This window comes from Salmo salar, chromosome ssa14 (genome assembly GCF_905237065.1).
Source record: "Salmo salar chromosome ssa14, Ssal_v3.1, whole genome shotgun sequence".
NCBI classification, from domain to species: domain Eukaryota; kingdom Metazoa; phylum Chordata; class Actinopteri; order Salmoniformes; family Salmonidae; genus Salmo; species Salmo salar.
This window is the reverse complement of record NC_059455.1, coordinates 12,385,397-12,402,277: the sequence shown is the minus strand read 5'-3', so window position 1 is coordinate 12,402,277 and position 16,881 is coordinate 12,385,397. Positions and strand designations below refer to the sequence as shown.

The 16,881-nt window shown below is 41.0% G+C and overlaps 1 protein-coding gene across 2 annotated transcripts in view; it reads left to right on the top strand.

Annotated features, from left to right (window-relative positions):
- The window catches only part of LOC106568967 (lysine-specific demethylase 4A), a 39,248-nt gene extending 22,803 nt beyond the window's left edge, over positions 1-16,445 (top strand). The window contains exons 13-22 of one of the 2 annotated variants that reach the window (XM_045693910.1): positions 838-1,019; positions 1,257-1,476; positions 2,341-2,417; positions 5,451-5,506; positions 6,498-6,606; positions 7,717-7,905; positions 11,186-11,356; positions 12,065-12,184; positions 12,636-12,728; positions 14,535-16,445. In XM_045693910.1, the coding sequence (XP_045549866.1) occupies positions 838-1,019; positions 1,257-1,476; positions 2,341-2,417; positions 5,451-5,506; positions 6,498-6,606; positions 7,717-7,905; positions 11,186-11,356; positions 12,065-12,184; positions 12,636-12,728; positions 14,535-14,675 (1,358 nt within the window). In that variant the 3' untranslated portion in view covers positions 14,676-16,445. Of the gene's footprint in view, positions 1-837; positions 1,020-1,256; positions 1,477-2,340; positions 2,418-5,423; positions 5,507-6,497; positions 6,607-7,716; positions 7,906-11,185; positions 11,357-12,064; positions 12,185-12,635; positions 12,729-14,534 lie in introns of both variants that reach the window. The other variant, XM_045693909.1, reaches the window with a different exon arrangement.
- The last annotated feature ends 436 nt before the right edge of the window (positions 16,446-16,881 follow it).

Here is a 16,881-nt window from a genome sequence, read left to right as displayed (position 1 = left end):
ATTTTTTAAATTATAATTTTCCTTTGAAACCAGTTCTATTGGTTTTCAAATCAACTTTATTTTATTTTTCATATCAGTCATATCAGTAACCCATGCTAGTTGAGACCTCTTTTAGGTCCCCCCTTTTCCTAATTTGTAACGGATATTTTCATCTCTGTCACATGAAACTCCTCCCGCTTTTTGCACTTTGGAACATTCGTAAATAGCCTGCCGCCATGTGTGCATTGTTGAGCTTAAAATATGATGAAATAAAACCTTATCAATATTTTAAGCTTAACGGTCTGATCTGTTGCATCAGCCTTTAACATTTAAAAAAATAAAAAATAATCATCTTGTAATTTGCAGTGGTTGTATGAATTTTGGATCTGTTGTCCCAGAGTCTGTTTTGAACCGTGGACATGTACAAAAGTATTTTGTTGCAATATTTTATAGGCTACAAAGGGTGGCCAACCATCCTCCAGGGGCAGTGTTGTATTTTGAGACAGGCTTGAATATGCAAAGAAGCCAATAGGCAGAATGTAGCCTAAATGTTTTGTCTGATTTCTCTATGGTAAAAAATATAGTAATGCATTTTATTTTGTAAATTGGTTCCTTGCGTCATAAAATACAATTTTCTCTATGTGACTTGAGCTTTTGGACAAGTAAAAAATCAGTTCTACTTGTCGGAAGGATAAGTGGCAAAAAAAGCTTATCTGAAGCCCTGATTTCAACGCAAGTTCTGTACATATTCAGAGTGTTCGAACAGAGCCCTACTTTGTTTCTCCTTTCACTTAACCTCCCTCGTTCATCTCTCTCACTCTGTTTCTTTCTCTCTCTCCCTATTATTCTCTCCTACAGATGAGCTGTATGTGAATATGGAGGATGAACCAGAGGAGGAGAAGGAGGAGTGGGCCAAGCCCCTGGCCCAGCTGTGGCAGAGTAGACCCTACAACCCCCAGGCGGAGAGGGAATACAACCAACTCATGGGCCTGCAGGCCCCGTACTGCTCCATCTGCCTGCTTTTCCACACATATGACCAGGTAAGATAACTCCATTGTCTTTCTCGAACTACAGTTCAGTTGTTGTTCATAGGCACCCAAACAATGTTTTTATTTGACTGATAACGCAAAACATAATAATGAGGTCCAAAAAATGTTTTTTACAAATTTGATTTACTGAAACCATTCAGCTAACAAGTCCCGGTCAGCATAATAACAATCATATAAATGACTATTTAACCCTACTAATACGGGTCCCTTTTCCCTCCTCTCCGACAGTCGGAGTCTAGCGGCAACCCCAGCTACACTCTAAAAGGCCGGCGAGGGGGCAGACAGAGGTCCAAGCCCCTGATCCCGGAGATGTGTTTCAGCACCACCAATGACAAGTCCAACAACAGCAGCGACAGCGGCGTGGGCCAACTTTCCACCCCTCACCTGGAGGAGGACGGTACCAGCCTCCTGGTCAGCTGCTCCCAGTGCTGTGTCCGCGTTCACGCCAGTGAGTAATCCAGCTTCATTCACCATGTTTTACAGCCTGTTAGATTGAGCATTTATTTAATTAGTAGTTGATTGTTGTGTTGTGGGCTACGCTTTCAATGAATTCTAGTTCATTTAGACCGGGTTCTTAGACAGCACGTTTTCCATTGATAACGAATGTTTTGCTCTTGCTGAATCCCAGTTAATTCATGCCAGCAGTCCGTTTAACACCACTCTTTAGTATGGGACGCCGTTTGGGTCTTTGCGTGTCAAAAAGGATAAATGTCAAGTAACACTTTTACGTCAAATAACAAATCCATCAGCTAGCTAGCTTTTTTTATGACCCCTGTCCCAGAGCTTGGAGGTTTTGTCTGCGCTCGTGCGGCAGCGACAGGTGCACTAGACACAACTTTACCAGCGTCATAGCTTACATATCGGTGAATTGCTGTGACATATGAAATGCGAGTGATAGTGTAATCAATGTGTAGTAACTATGTAAAAAAATTAATGTGACTACTTTAAAGTATGTGGCGTGCAGTTGTATTCAGGTCCTGATTGGTCAACAAGCATATTTGATGCATCAAAAACTGTTTGACATATATCTTTTTTGCCATGCAAAGACCCAAACGGCAAGCCATAGTTTAGAGAACAGTGCACGTGTTCAATATGTTTGATGTAATCAATGATATGCCCTCAGGGAAAATCCAGTTCATTCCAGAGTTCAGAATTTACAACTACTAACAAGCGTTCCAAAATCTACATAAATAATTAACGATTTAAACAATAATTTGCACGTTCGTCAATGGATTTACCGTACTAATAAATGTGACAAGCCACCTCTTTAAATAGGAAAGTGGCCTCTAAATGTTTTTCCTGTCCCCTACAGGTTGCTATGGAGTTTCTGCAGACCAAGTGTCAGATGAGTGGATGTGTGCCCGCTGTGAGGCCAATGCTTTAACTGAGGTCAGTAGTACTGCAATCAAGTACAGTGAGGGGGAAAAAAGTATTTGATCCCCTGCTGATTTTGTACGTTTGCCCACTGACAAAGAAATGATCAGTCTATAATTTTAATGGTAGGTTTATTTGAACAGTGAGAGACAGAACAACAACAAAGAAATACAGAAAAAACGATGTCAAAAATGTTATAAATTGATTTGCATTTTAATGAGGGAAATAAGTATTTGACCCCCTCTCAATCAGAAAGATTTCTGGCTCCCAGGTGTCTTTTAAATGGAAGAAACCCAAAAGAACTGTCAATCTCCCTCAGCCTGGGGCTCCATGCAAGATCTCACCTCGTGGAGTTGCAATGATCATGAGAACGGTGAGGAATCAGCCCAGAACTACACGGGAGGATCTTGTCAATGATCTCAAGGCAGCTGGGACCATAGTCACCAAGAAAACAATTGGTAACACACTACGTCGTGAAGGACTGAAATCTTGCAGCGCCCGCAAGGTCCCCCTGCTCAAGAAAGCACATATACATGCCCGTCTGAAGTTTGCCAATGAACATCTGAATGATTCAGAGGACAACTGGGTGAAAATGTTGTGGTCAGATGAGACCAAAATAGAGCTCTTGGCATCAACTCAACTCGCCGTCTTTGGAGGAGGAGGAATGCTGCCTATGGCCCCAAGAAAACCATCCCCGCCGTCAAACATGGAGGTGGAAACATTATGCTTTGGGGATGTTCTTCTGCTAAGGGGACAGGACAACTTCACCGCATCAAAGGGACGATGGACGGGGCCATGTACCGTCAAATCTTGGGTGAGAACCTCCTTCCCTCAGCCAGGGCATTGAAAATGGGTCGTAGATGGGTATTCCAGCATGACAATGACCCAAAACACACGGCCAAGGCAACAAAGGAGTGGCTCAAGAAGAAGCACATTAAGGTCCTGGAGTGGCCTAGCCTGTCTCCAGACCTTAATCCCATAGAAAATCTGTGGAGGGAGCTGAAGGTTCGAGTTGCCAAACGTCAGCCTGGAAACCTTAATGACTTGGAGAAGATCTGCAAAGAGGAGTGTGATAAAATCCCTCCTGAGATGTGTGCAAACCTGGTGGCCAACTACAAGAAACGTCTGACCTCTGTGATTGCCAACAAGGGTTTTGCCACCAAGTACTAAGTCATGTTTTGCAGAGGGGTCAAATACTTATTTCCCTCATTAAAATGCAAATCATTTTATAACATTTTTGACATGTGTTTTTCTGGATTTTTTTGTTGTTATTCTGTCTCTCACTGTTCAAATAAACCTACAATTAAAATTATAGACTGATCATTTCTTTGTCAGTGGGCAAACGTACAAAATCAGCAGGGGATCAAATACTTTTTTCCCTCACTGTAAATCTGAAGCCATATCACTAGCCCCACTACACGATCTTAGCACCTACTTTATACGCTAGCTCCATACAGTATGATGCGGGGCTGGCTCCCTTACGAAAGAGACCTTGCTACGGTATGTTTTTAAAATAATGGTAGAATAAATACTGACAATTAGGTTGGATAGGAGATATGTTGTCGCTAAGCTCGTATACATGAAACATGAAAGCTGACAACAAAGTATAGCATCAAATCACATTTAACTGGATGTTAACTCTTGCTCATACACATGCGAATCATTCATAGATTCAACATCTATGCCTTGGAAAAAGAGAGAATCTATGTTCACAACAGTCACACTACTCCCTGACTCTATTAAGAAAAGAGTGTTAGGTTGAATGTAGCCCTTTCACAAATTTCTGAATAAGGTTCTGATATTTGGCACGTCACTCAGTTTTACCCTGGGATTACATGTGAACAGTCGCCAGAGTTGAAATGCACAACATAATAACAAACCGTTACATCATTCCTTGTTTTGGTTAGAGCAGGCCAAATCGGATTTCAGGATTCTCCCCAGGAGTTGTATTACATAGTGTGGCAGCCAGTCCACAGGGTGGCGCAGCGCCCCTCCTACATTCTTTGGGGAGAACCCTGGATTTAACCTCATTAAATTTGCTGACCCCATATTGGATAGTTCAATTCCTATCCAATATGGGGTCTCGCACGCCAAGTCATGAATCTTAGTATGGGTGTGTGGTTCTTGATTATTGGACTATTTAGTGAAACGTATTTCTGCGTCAGAATACAAGTACTTGTCAAGCTGTGAAATATGTCCATTTTGGATGAAGTCCCAACTTGTTATAACCAAGCTTAACCGCTAGAGGGCTGTGGTTTTTTTTTTAAAGGGAGAAGTGATTTACATTCTGGCTTTTGTCTCTGTGTACCCAATGTATTTAAGCAAAGCCAGGAGCAGAATCGCTGATCTTAGTCACATGAGTAATTAGTTGGAGTGCAAGGTGATTTTATTGGTCAGTAATTTTATGCAGTCCTGACCGCAAGTTAGGCAATCTCAAACCCAGACAAATGACAGAAGGTCTCACTTATGTTCAAGTGCTTGTCTCTGGCAACCCAAGAGTTAGCATCCTAGGTCCATAAAAGTCACCCATTACAAGATAATCGAAAACCCTCTGCCAGGCAGCACAGCAAGGACTTTAAATAGCAGTACTCTGGCCAGCTTTGTTTGCAAAAGGGTATTGCCATAGACAACCTGGAGAAATTAATTAGTATTATTATTTTTTAAATAAAGAGTACATTCTGGTAATGACTTGAAGGAATGTAAGTCGGTAGGTAACTGACTGGCACCACGTTGCATGAAATGGGGATGTTTTAATGAATCCCAAATAAACACAAGTGATTTTTTTATTTAACCTTTATTTAACTAGGCAAGTCAGTTAAGAACAAATTATTGTTTACAATGACGGCCTACCCCGGCCAAACCCTAACCCGGACGATGCCGGGCCAATTGTGCCGCCCTATTACCAGGCAAATGACTATGAAATTACAATTTTACTATGACATTTTTCTATGTACTGTAAATACTAAGCAAAGGGCTGTAAAATCATGTGTAACCAAAATGTGATGTTTAACACTAGGTCAGTCATCTGTGTGTCTTTCTCTCCCTCAGGACTGCTGCCTGTGTTCACTGCGAGGGGGAGCTCTACAGAGAGCCAACAACGACAAGTGAGTAGTGCAGCGATTTGAGGAGCTACCCATTTAATGGAAGGCGTCCAGGCTAAATGCATGTAGTTAAACACAACGCTACAACCACTCTAGTCTGCAGCCAGTGGTCTCACTTTACTCTACCTGCTGCAGCTAGGACACTTCAGTCAGTAAAGGTAAAAGGCAGGGAATGCCTGCAGACCAAGCTAGCTTTTTCCTCTGTCTAGTCAAGTGTCTGGTCAACCTGTCTAAAGAAGGCCAGTTTTATTGCTTCTTTAATCAGTACAATAGTTTTCAGCTGTGCTAACATAATTGCAAAATGGTTTTCTAATGATCGATTAGCCTTTTCAAATGATAAACTTGGATTAGCTAACACATTGCCATTGGAACACAGGAGTGATGGTTGCTGATAATGGGCCTAAAAACTCAGCCGTTTCCAGATACAATAGTCATTTACAACATTAACAATGTGTACACTGTATTTCTGTTTAATTAGATGTTATTTTAATGGACAACAAATGTGCTTTTCTTTCAAAACAAGGTCATTTTTAAGTAACCCCAAACCTTTGAACGGTAGTCTAGATAGGGTTATTCAAGTGACTATGCATAGTTAATAACATCGATGCACTTATTGATAAAGCCAGTGACTAATGTGGTGAAGTCCTCAATGCCATCGGAAGAATCCCGGAATATATTCCAGTCTGTGCTAGCAAAACAGTCCTGTAGCTTAGCATTAGCATGAGGGAAATGTCCTATATACTGTAGCATTACAAGATCTAATATGAAACCATTTTTCTCTAGAGTACATGTGACGCAAACGTTTTTGTATTTATACAAATAAATATGTTTAATATAGCCGAGCCATACTGATAGTTATTAATAACGTTTCTACGTTGTCGTTTCCTTGAATGGTGGAATGAAGGCCCAGTAAAATTCCTCAGTGGATACTCTCCCCTGTTGTATCACACACATACTCTGTGTTTGATGTGCTGTCCTGTTTCCTGTGACACAGGTGGGTGCACGTGCTGTGTGCGCTCGCGGTCCTGGAGGCGCGCTTCGTGAACATCACCCACCGCAATCCCGTGGACCTCAGCTACATCCCTCTGGCCAGGTTCCAACTGGTGAGCTACCATTCCACCACAGCCACAGTCAAGACCACAACAAGACCCAAACATGGTCAAGGTTACTTCTACGTGACAGATGTGTATCAACTTCCTGTCATTTCAGTTTTGGTGTTGAGTCATTTGACACTGTTTTTCAACTGTTGAGAGATACTGAATTCAAGTTCCCTATAGACTGTCTGTTGTGAGTTTAGGACTACTTGTTTTCCTTATTATGAGCGTAGTATACTCTGTTCTTTCTGGGGGGGTTTTCTAAGTATTCTTCATTAGCCCAGCACCCATATGTTTTTAAAGATGTACATATGACCACAAACTCTTACATTTTTCATACTAAAATCATACTTCCGCCATGTTGGTAGGTCAGTCACTTTTTCCATGGCTTTCACTTGTCACTCTGGTCCTGACCCCTTCTGTATGGTTCCTTTGGTTGTCCATGTTAGTCTACAGTGCGTCCTCTCTCGCCTCCTTTTGAAAAAGGTCAACGGTAATCGAAGAGAGCCGGCGAGGAGAGGGAACTTGATTGAAAGTATGGTTGTATGAAATGACTCTCCTTCTCCACTCGCGCATCATCAAGCAAATTAGGTTTACAGGGGTGGAGCCCCAAATAAGTGTGTAAAGTGCTAAAAATAAATTTAGTTTTAAACGTGGCAGATTTCAAAACTCTTCTGTGGAGGACTCCGGTAGGATAAACATGAGTATCCTCTATGAAAGATGGTTATCAAGGCGGGGAGGACACTCTTCCGTTTGCCTACTAACTAATTCACATCTCTTTGACCACTTATTGGTTTCCGGCTCACGGAGGACGGGTTTTGCCCAGATGAGAAAAGGCAATTTTCTAACTGGACTGGGAATGACAGAAAATGTGGCACCTGGGAGTTTGAAACAGTGAGAAAGGAGACATTGTAATTTTCTCAATGCCCATGTCTCCTTCCAACTCCCCTCTGTTTTTGTTTTCCCCCTCACTTTTTCCCACCCTCCCTCTGACCCTCCTCACTCCTCTTTCTACTCCTCCGACTGCTGTTTCTCTTCTCCTTTTCCAACTCCCGCTGCTCCTTCTCTCCCTCCCTCTCCTCCATCTCCCTTCTCCCTATCCACCCCCCCCCCCTGCAGAAGTGTTTCTACTGTAAGCGGCGGGTGAAGAGGGATGTGGGCTGTTGTGTGCAGTGTTCCCATGGCCGCTGCACCACCGCCGTCCACCCCACCTGCGCCCAGGCTGCTGGCCAGCTCATGCAGCCTGACGACTGGCCCTTCATCGTCCACGTCACCTGCTACAGGCATAAGTCACCCGTCCTGCCGGAGGTAGCTATTACAGGGGAGGGGTTCATGTAGTGCAAACATATGATGATACACTTTTGGGGCATTAGATATTTCTAGAGGGTTATGTAAGAGTTTTCTAACTCTTAAAAAAATATATACATATCTCAAATATCACAGCAATTATTCCTACACGTGGGTTTACTTCTGCATATTGAGTTTCTTGCCATTTTCTATTGCCTCCACAATCAAGTACCTTCAGAAAGTATTCCTACCCCTTGACTTTTTCCACATTTTGTTGTTACAGCCTGAATTTAAAATGGATTAAATTGAGAATTTGTCACAGACCTATACACAATACCCCATAATGTCAGTGGAATTATTTATTTAGACATTTTTAGAGTCAATAAGTGTTCAACCCCTTTGTTATTGCAAACCTAAATAAGTTCAGGAGTCCAAATTTGCTGAACAAGTCACATAATAGGTTGCATGGACTATAGTTATCTGTAAGGTCCCTCGAGCAGTGAATTTCAAGCACAGATTCAACCACGAAGGCCAGGGAGGTTTTCCAATGCCTCACAAAGACGGGCACCTATTGGTTGATGGGTAAAAAATAAAGCAGACATTGAATGTCCGTTTGAGCATGGTAAATGTATTAATTACACTTTGGATGGTGTATCAATCAGTCACTACAACGATACAGGTGTTCTTCCCAACTCAGTTGCCGGAGAGGCAGGAAACCTCTCAGGGATTTCACCATGAGGCCAATGGTGACTTTCAAAAAGTTTACAGTTTAATAGCTGTGATAGGAGAACTGAGGATGGGTCAACAACATTGTAGTTAATCCTCAATACTAACCTAAATGACAGAGTGAAAAGAAGGAAGCCAGTACAGAATACAAATATTCCAAAACATGCAACTTGTTTACAGTAAGTTACTAAATCGTTATGTTAGGGGCAAATCCAATTACCACTTCATATTTTCAAGCATGATGGTGGCTGCATCATGTTATGGGTATGCTTGTCATTGGCAAGGACTATGTTTTTGAGGGTGATAAAAATAAATGAACATAGCTAAGCACAGGCAAAATCATAGAGGGAAAACCTGGTTCAGTCTGCTTTCCAACAGACACTGGGAGACAAATTCACTTTTCAGCAGGACAATAACCTAAAATACAAGGCCAAATATACACTGGAGTTGCTTACCAAGACAACACTGAATTTTGGCTTAATTCAGCTTGAAAATCTATTGCAAGCCTTGAAAATGGCTGTCTAGCAATGATCAGCAACCAACTTGACAGAGTTTGAAGAATTGTAAAAAGAAAAATGTGCAAATATTCTACTCTCCAGGTGTGCAAAGCTCTTATTAAAGACATACCCAAAAAGACTCACCGCTTTAATCAATGCCAAAAGTGATTCTAACATCTGTGACTCTAGGATGTGAATACGTATGTAAATTAAGTATTTCTGTATTTCATTTTCAATAAATGTGAAAACATTTTGAAAAACATGTTTTGACTTGGTCGTTATGGGCTATTGTGTGTGTGTGTAGATGGTGGAGAAAAAAAATCCATTTTGAATTCAGGCTGTAGCACTACAAAATGTGGAATAAGTCAAGGGGTATGAATACTTTCTGAAGACACTATGTTGTTTGCACAGCAGACAATACCTGCAGCTTAGTTTTCAGGTTGAAAGCCGGTTTGAAACTAGACGAAACAAATCAAAACACACTTCCCTAATGAAATGCCTATCTAAATGTTGCGCAACAACGACAAACTCCAAACCAGAGACCATGTGACCATATAGAAACATGATGTCCTATCCCTTACAGTGAGACCTAGAATGCCTGCAAGCAGGTACAGACACTTTGACATGATGAAGAAAGAATTCTGTGACTCTTGGAACCTGTGTGTTTACACGCTTATTTTATGTCAGCCACCTTATGTGAAGTGTTGTTGCGAGCATTGCGTGAGTGAGTCCAAACAAGTTTCAGATACAATCGGTGGCATACCTGGTCCTTTTTTTGTGTGGGGGGGGGGCGTGTGGGTTAGCCTGTCATTCATTTTCAGCTCGGGTAGAGTTCTAAGGTTTGTTTACAGCCTAGGCCTTCGGTTTAATCGTCTATGTTCATTCAGATCAGTGCTGTAACACAACACAATATTCCATTCAGTACAACTTTTATTTATCCCCTCGGGTCATTACAAAAGGTCAGTCAGGTTACAAATATTAATATAGTATACAGAAAACACTTTCAGAATCCCATACGTTATACAGATATCACAATGTGTGTATGTGTTCTGTATAAAAAGCTGTATCTATGAACGATTGAATATTCCGGACGGTTTATGTTTCTTTTATACTAATACTCCTGTAATTGGAGACGGTTGGAGCGAAGATCAACACTTCTGGTTGTCTCTGTGCCTTTGGCTGCTCTGATGTAGTCAGTCAGTGCAGCGGGTTGCAGACTAAACGTTTTCCCCTCCTAAGGAGCTGAAGGGTCTCTGGTTTTTGTCGAAGCTCAGCCTCAGTGCTTTATTTCCCTAATCGGGCAAGATTTGATTGTTGTAAAATAAGACATGAGTGCGGACACAGGACTGATGTTCAATGAAATGCAAATGAATGTTCTCTGAATGTTTTTTTTCTAAACCGACGGCTCATGCATTTTAATACCTTTTTTGTTGAGTTAACTTAAAAAGATGTCTAACATGAAGATGGAATTTCACCGCTACTGAAATTACTTTTACCTTCACATTTATTTATTCTTACCAAGTGTCTTAATCTTTAAGTGGAAATAAACTGTTATCTTTATGGTGCTATATTGAATGGTGTGATAATTGTAAACATTTGTTTTTAATCTCTTCGCTCAATATGGCAGCAAGATTTTTTTTCTAAACATTTAACCGGCTTATGCATTTTCTAGTTTTCAATATTTTAGCTGTTAACTTTAAAAGCAGAGCCATATATTTTGAAATGATATAATTTAAATATACGGCTCTGTTTTAAAAGTAGAAAACAGTTAAACAATAGCAAAGCACATGCTTTTACGAGGCCACCTTCAAATGTATTTATGCTTGCCAGATGGTATATTCATTTATTGGAAATATACAACGTGTCTTATCTTTATGGTCATCCGTTTATGGTGCTAGGGAAAGGGGATGTGTGTGTCTTCCACGTTTCACCAAATCCGTCTGAATCAGAACGTTTTTTTGGGGGGGGGCTGCCTTAATCCAGATCTATGTCATCGGCGCCGGGGAGCAGTTTTTGTTGGGGGCTAACGGCCTTGCTATTTGGAGTGATGTGTGATTTATTGTCCTCTTATCTCCAAGCGCAATAAGGCGGCCATGCGAGAGCTAGAGGTGGGCCAGAATGTTATTTGTAAGCACAAAAACGGCCGCTACTACCAGTGTGAGGTGCTGGAGCTGACCATCGCCACCTTCTACGAGGTCGTCTTCGACGACGGCTCCTACAGCGACAACCTCTTCCCAGAGGACATTGAGGTGAGGAAGCGTCACCTGTATTGTTGGTTGATGGCGTCATAAAATGCTATCTGGAGGTGTTGAAAAGGAGCAAAAGACAAATTTTTCGTTGTTCGCTGTAACAAATGGACCGTAAAGTTTTTTTTTTTATTGAATAAGAAAAAAAATATATGTATGTATGTATGTATATATGCTTAACAAGCTGCAATCGCCATGGCAACAAATGCGACAGTTTCTACTGTAACTCTACCTTTCTCTATGTCATTGTATTACAATGAGGAGCCCTAATGCAGCAGTGCCAATAGATTAATCTGTTTTTATCAGTGCAAGCTGTGGGCTACTGTAGTATGGCAAAAACAGTGGTAGTATTGGTCATAGAAATTCACCAATCCTAAAAAGTGGAAACAAATCAATCCATTTGGGCTGTTGGCTATATTGACATGCTTTAATGGTCCAGACAGGTATACTACAAAGCAGGATCAATGCGTTAGCTAGCTATCTTGCTAAAATGTTTTGAAATATCATTTTTTAAATGGGCATGGTCTCATTGACTCAACAACTAAAACGTGTATCTATGTTTATCTTTTCTTTAACAAACCAGAAATCAATAGTTATCTGGTTCAGCAAAGTTAGCTAGCTGACTCATTGATCCTGCTTTTTAGTGTTACCCCCTCGGGTGTATTTAACCATATGACCTATATGATGAGCCTGTCAATGGTTTGGTTTCAGAATCGGGACTGCGTGAAGCTGGGCCCGCCAACAGTGGGCGACGTAGTGCAGGTGCGCTGGACCGACAACCTGCTTTACGGGGCCAAGTTTGTCGCGTCGCACTCCATCCCAATGTACCAGGTAATAGGGACCACATTAACTTCCTCGCCCCAACCACGTTCATCAGATTTACAGGGAAAGCGTGGGTTGTAATAAGGGTAGCAAGTACATGTGTTCTAATAACACATCAAACACAGATGTGGTCCACAGTTTCAAGCTCTATAGCAGGGCTCTCCAACCCTGTTGCTGTAGAGTTACGGTCCTGTAGGTTTTCACTCCAGCCCTAATCTAGCGCACCTGATTCTAATAATTGTCTGGTTGATAAGCTGAATCGGGTTTTAGTTACAACTGGGGTTGGAGGGAAAACCTCAAGGAGGGTAACTCTCCAGGACAGGGTTGTTTTCTTTAATGTAAACATTTTGTTTATTCTTGCTACTCTTTTCGCATACTAATTCACATATTTTACATGCACTTCATCCAGAACACATGCATACATTATTTATTTTTTTATTGTTGTTGTGTGCTGACTCAGATGGAGTTTGAGGACGGGTCGTCGCTGTCTGCCAAGAGGGAAGAAGTCTACAGTCTAGACGAGGAGCTGCCCAAACGAGTCAAGTCCCGACTGGTGAGACGCACTCTCTCCCAATGTTCCTTTATACGAACTGATTTATATCAGATTAGGTCATATGAAATGAGATCACAAATCATTCATTTATCAAAGGAATATTGGATCTGGTCCATGTTTATAATACCCATCTACAGCACCAGTCAAAAGTTTGGACATACCTACTCATTCAAGGGTTTTTCTTTTTAATATTTTCTACATTGTAGAATAATAGAAGACATCAAAACTATGAAATAACACATGGCATCATCTACTAACCAAAAAAGTGCTAAACAAATCAAAATATATATTCAATTTTAGATTCTTTAAAGTAGCCACCCTTTGCCTTGATGACAGCTTTCCACACTCTTGGCATTCTCTCAACCAGCTTCATGAGGAATGCTTTTCCAACAGTCTTGAAGGAGTTCCCAAATATGCTGAGCACTTGTTGGCTGCTTTTCCTTCACTCTGCGGTCCAACTCATCCCAAATCATCTCAATTGGGTTGAGGTCGGGTGATTGTGGAGGCCAAGTCATCTGATGCAGCACTCCATCACTCTCCTTCTTGATGAAATAGCTCTTGGACCTGGAGGTGTGTTGGGTCATTGTCCTGTTGAAAAACAAATGATAGTCCCACTAAGCGCAAACCATATGGGATGGAGTATCGCTGCAGAATGCTGTGTAGCCATGATGGTTAAGTGTGCCTTGAGTTCTAAATAAATCAGAACGTGTCACCAGCAAAGCACCATCACACCTCCTCCATGCTTCACAGTGGGAACTCCACATGCAGAGATCATTTGTTCACCTACTCTGCGTCTCACAAAGACACGGTGGTTGGAACCAAAAATCTCCAATTTGGACTCATCAGATCAACAGACAGATTTCCACCGGTTTAATGTCCACTGCTCGTGTTTCTTGGCCCAAGCAAGTCTCTTATTATTATTGTTGTCCTTTAGTAGTGGTTTCTTTGCAGCAATTGACCATGAAGGCCTGATTCACGCAGTCTCCTCTGAACAGTTTATGTGGATGTGTCTGTTACTTGAACGCTGAAGCATTTATTTGGGCTGCAATTTCTGAGGCTGGTAACTCTTAAGAACTTATCCTCTGCAGCAGAGGTAACTCTGGGTCTTCCTTTCCTGTGGCGGTCCTCATGAGAGCCTGTTTCATCATAGTGCTTGATGGTTTTGCGACTGCACTTGAAGAAGCTTTAAAAATTCCTGACATTTTCCGTATTGCCTGACCTTCATGTCTTAAAGTAATGATGGACTTACTTTAGCTGTTCTTGCCATAATATGGACTTGGTCTTTAACAAATAGGGCTATCTTCTGTATACCACCCCTACCATGTCACAACACAACTGATTGGCTCAAATGCATTAATAAGGAAATAATTTGTGGAATTTAACTTTTTAACAAGGCACACCTGTTAATTGAAATGCATTCCAGGTGAATACCTCATGAAGCTGGTTGAGAGAATGCCAAGAGTGTTCAAAGCTGTCATCAAGGCAAAGGGTGGCTACTTTGAAGAATCTCAAATATATAATCTATTCTGATTTTGTTTAACACTTTTTTTGTTACTACATGATTCCATATGTGTTATTTCATAGTTGTGATGTCTTCACTATTATTCTACAATGTAGAAAATAGTAAAAATAAAGAAAAACCCTGGAATGAGTAGGTGTGTCCAAATGTTTGACTGGTGCTGTATGTAAATGTATTTCTTCAATTCTATTTATGATATGTTGATACTACCTTTTTAATGGCGCCACCTTAACTCATAGCTAAGCAGTCACTAATGTTCTCATGGCCTGTGTCTCTCACTTCTTCAGTCCAAGGCGTCAGACATGCGCTTCGACGGGATCTTCACAGAGAAGGAGGTGAAGCAGGGCTCCAAAAGACAGCGAGTCATCAACTCCCGTTACAGAGAGGACTATATCGAGCCTCTCATATACAGAGCTATCATGGAATAACCCTCTTTCTCTACTTCCTTATAAACTCACCACACTCCCAGAGAGTGGGGTATATCTGGGCACCCACAGCCTTGACAAGTGGCTCCAACCCTGGGTACCAGTACGAACAAACTCTCCCATGTCCCTCGGGCATTTTTGTAAACCACGGCTGGGACTTTAACGGAGTTACTGCTCTTTATGACCCCCCCCCCATTTCTGTGAATGTTATCTTTATCCTCTTTCGCTGAAATAGTTGGAATTGGAACTACCCATTAAACTGGAACCGCAGGTTTATATATATATATATATTTTTTTTTTTTACATCTATATATGTATGTATGTAGATGTAAAAAAATATATATAGAACTCTAGAATTTCAGTTCTGCATTATCTCCTGCACTTTTTGGACAATTTGTTTCTCCTCTGAACTCAAGGTGGCATTTTAACCTCTAGCTTTACCCATCCAAAAGCATTAATTGGACGATGAAAACAATGGTTTTTCACAATGCAGGCCATTATTCAATCCGATTTTCAGTAACATGCTGTTGACTGATTTTATTTTTAATCCCCAAACATGTTTTGCTTTATACTCTTTGCAATACATACATTTATGGACTTCATAGGAATGTGCAGGAATGATAGTGTCTACTGTGACAATAGGAATATAGAAGTTAGTAGCCCAAGCCTTAAGTTCAAAGGGCAGTGTTTTCTTGTTAAGTTTAGCTTTACAACTTTAAAGCTTAGGATTTATTGCATTTAATTTATGTAAGTTGTATGAGTTTGAGAACGCAACTGTTTGATACCACAGCTCACTGTGCTTACAATCTCAGAAAATCCCCAAGATGATGTATTTATTTGTTATGTGGATAGGTTTTTGGACGCACGTTGGTTCTCAATTCTTGTTATTGTTTTTTTTTTTTTTCTAAGCCATCCTGGGTTGCATTGGTAGTGTGTGTGTATATATGCCATAGAGAATGAAAGAGAGCTTCCCTACATAGTTCCCATTATGACGTCTTAGATTGCCTCAATGGTGTTCCCCGTGCAATCTCCATTTTCCAGTAGTACATTTTCTTCACGATTGGCTGATCCCTCCTGATGACCTGGCTGGACATGACTCCAACAGGTTCACCAGGAGGAATCAGACAATGAAGTTGGAAGTCCCACTCAGTTCAATACATTTTAGTGAGGCCCATGTTAAAATAGCTTTTTTGGCCGCTAGAGGCCTCCGTCATTCTCTATAGTATATGCCAACATGGGTTAACTTCCTACTCCTGCAGAAAAAAGCACTTAATTCTCTCCCTAAAGTACCCATGGCACGTCTATCATTGCTTATGCAGGTGGCCGTTAAGTTCAGGTACATAACTGAGCATGTGCAGAAATGTTAGTGTTGGTCAATTACAGCCTAGGTGTATACTAGTTGGTTTGTGGTCCTATCACAACCAGTGAGACAACTACAGAAAGTTTTTATAGGAAAAATATATTTTCATATCATTAGAAGAATGTTCTTCCTCCTAATGCTTTGTCAAAGTTCCTTGTTGACATAAATCGTGACCATCTTTGGATAGTATTGTATATGTAGCTAATTTAAAGCTGTAAAGTCTATCTCAGGAGGACACACACACACACCCCCCCCTCCACCTCTTGAGCCGCACCGCCGATTTACGTTTTGTTTCCATGGCTACTGTTTGAAGCGCTTGGATTGATTTGGTATGTACACGGGAAGCGTCAACTCTGTGCATTACATTTGTAAACATCAACTGTTGCAGTAAAGACCGGACTGAGAAAAGCTCATTTCACGTCTCTTGTTTCCTGTCCCCTTCATACACTAATTTGAAACATCATGTCAGACGTAGTTCACTTGAGTAAGATCCTATTGAAAGATATACACTCACCGGCCAGTTTATTACGTCTACCCGTCTATACTGAATAAAAACAACAATTTCAAAGATTTTACTGAGTTACAGTTCAAAAGGAAATCAGTCAATTTAAATAAATGTGTTAGGCCCAAATCTATGGACTTACTCATTCAAGGGTTTTTACTATTTTCTACATTGTCGAATAATAGTGAAGACATCAAAACTATGGAATCATGTAGTAGGCAAAAAAGTGTTAAACAAATACAAATAGATTTTAGATTTCTTCAAAGTAGCCACCCTTTGCAACTGAGCCTTCACTGTGGCTCAGTTGGTAGAGCATGGTGTGAGCAACGCCAGGGTTGTAGGTTCGA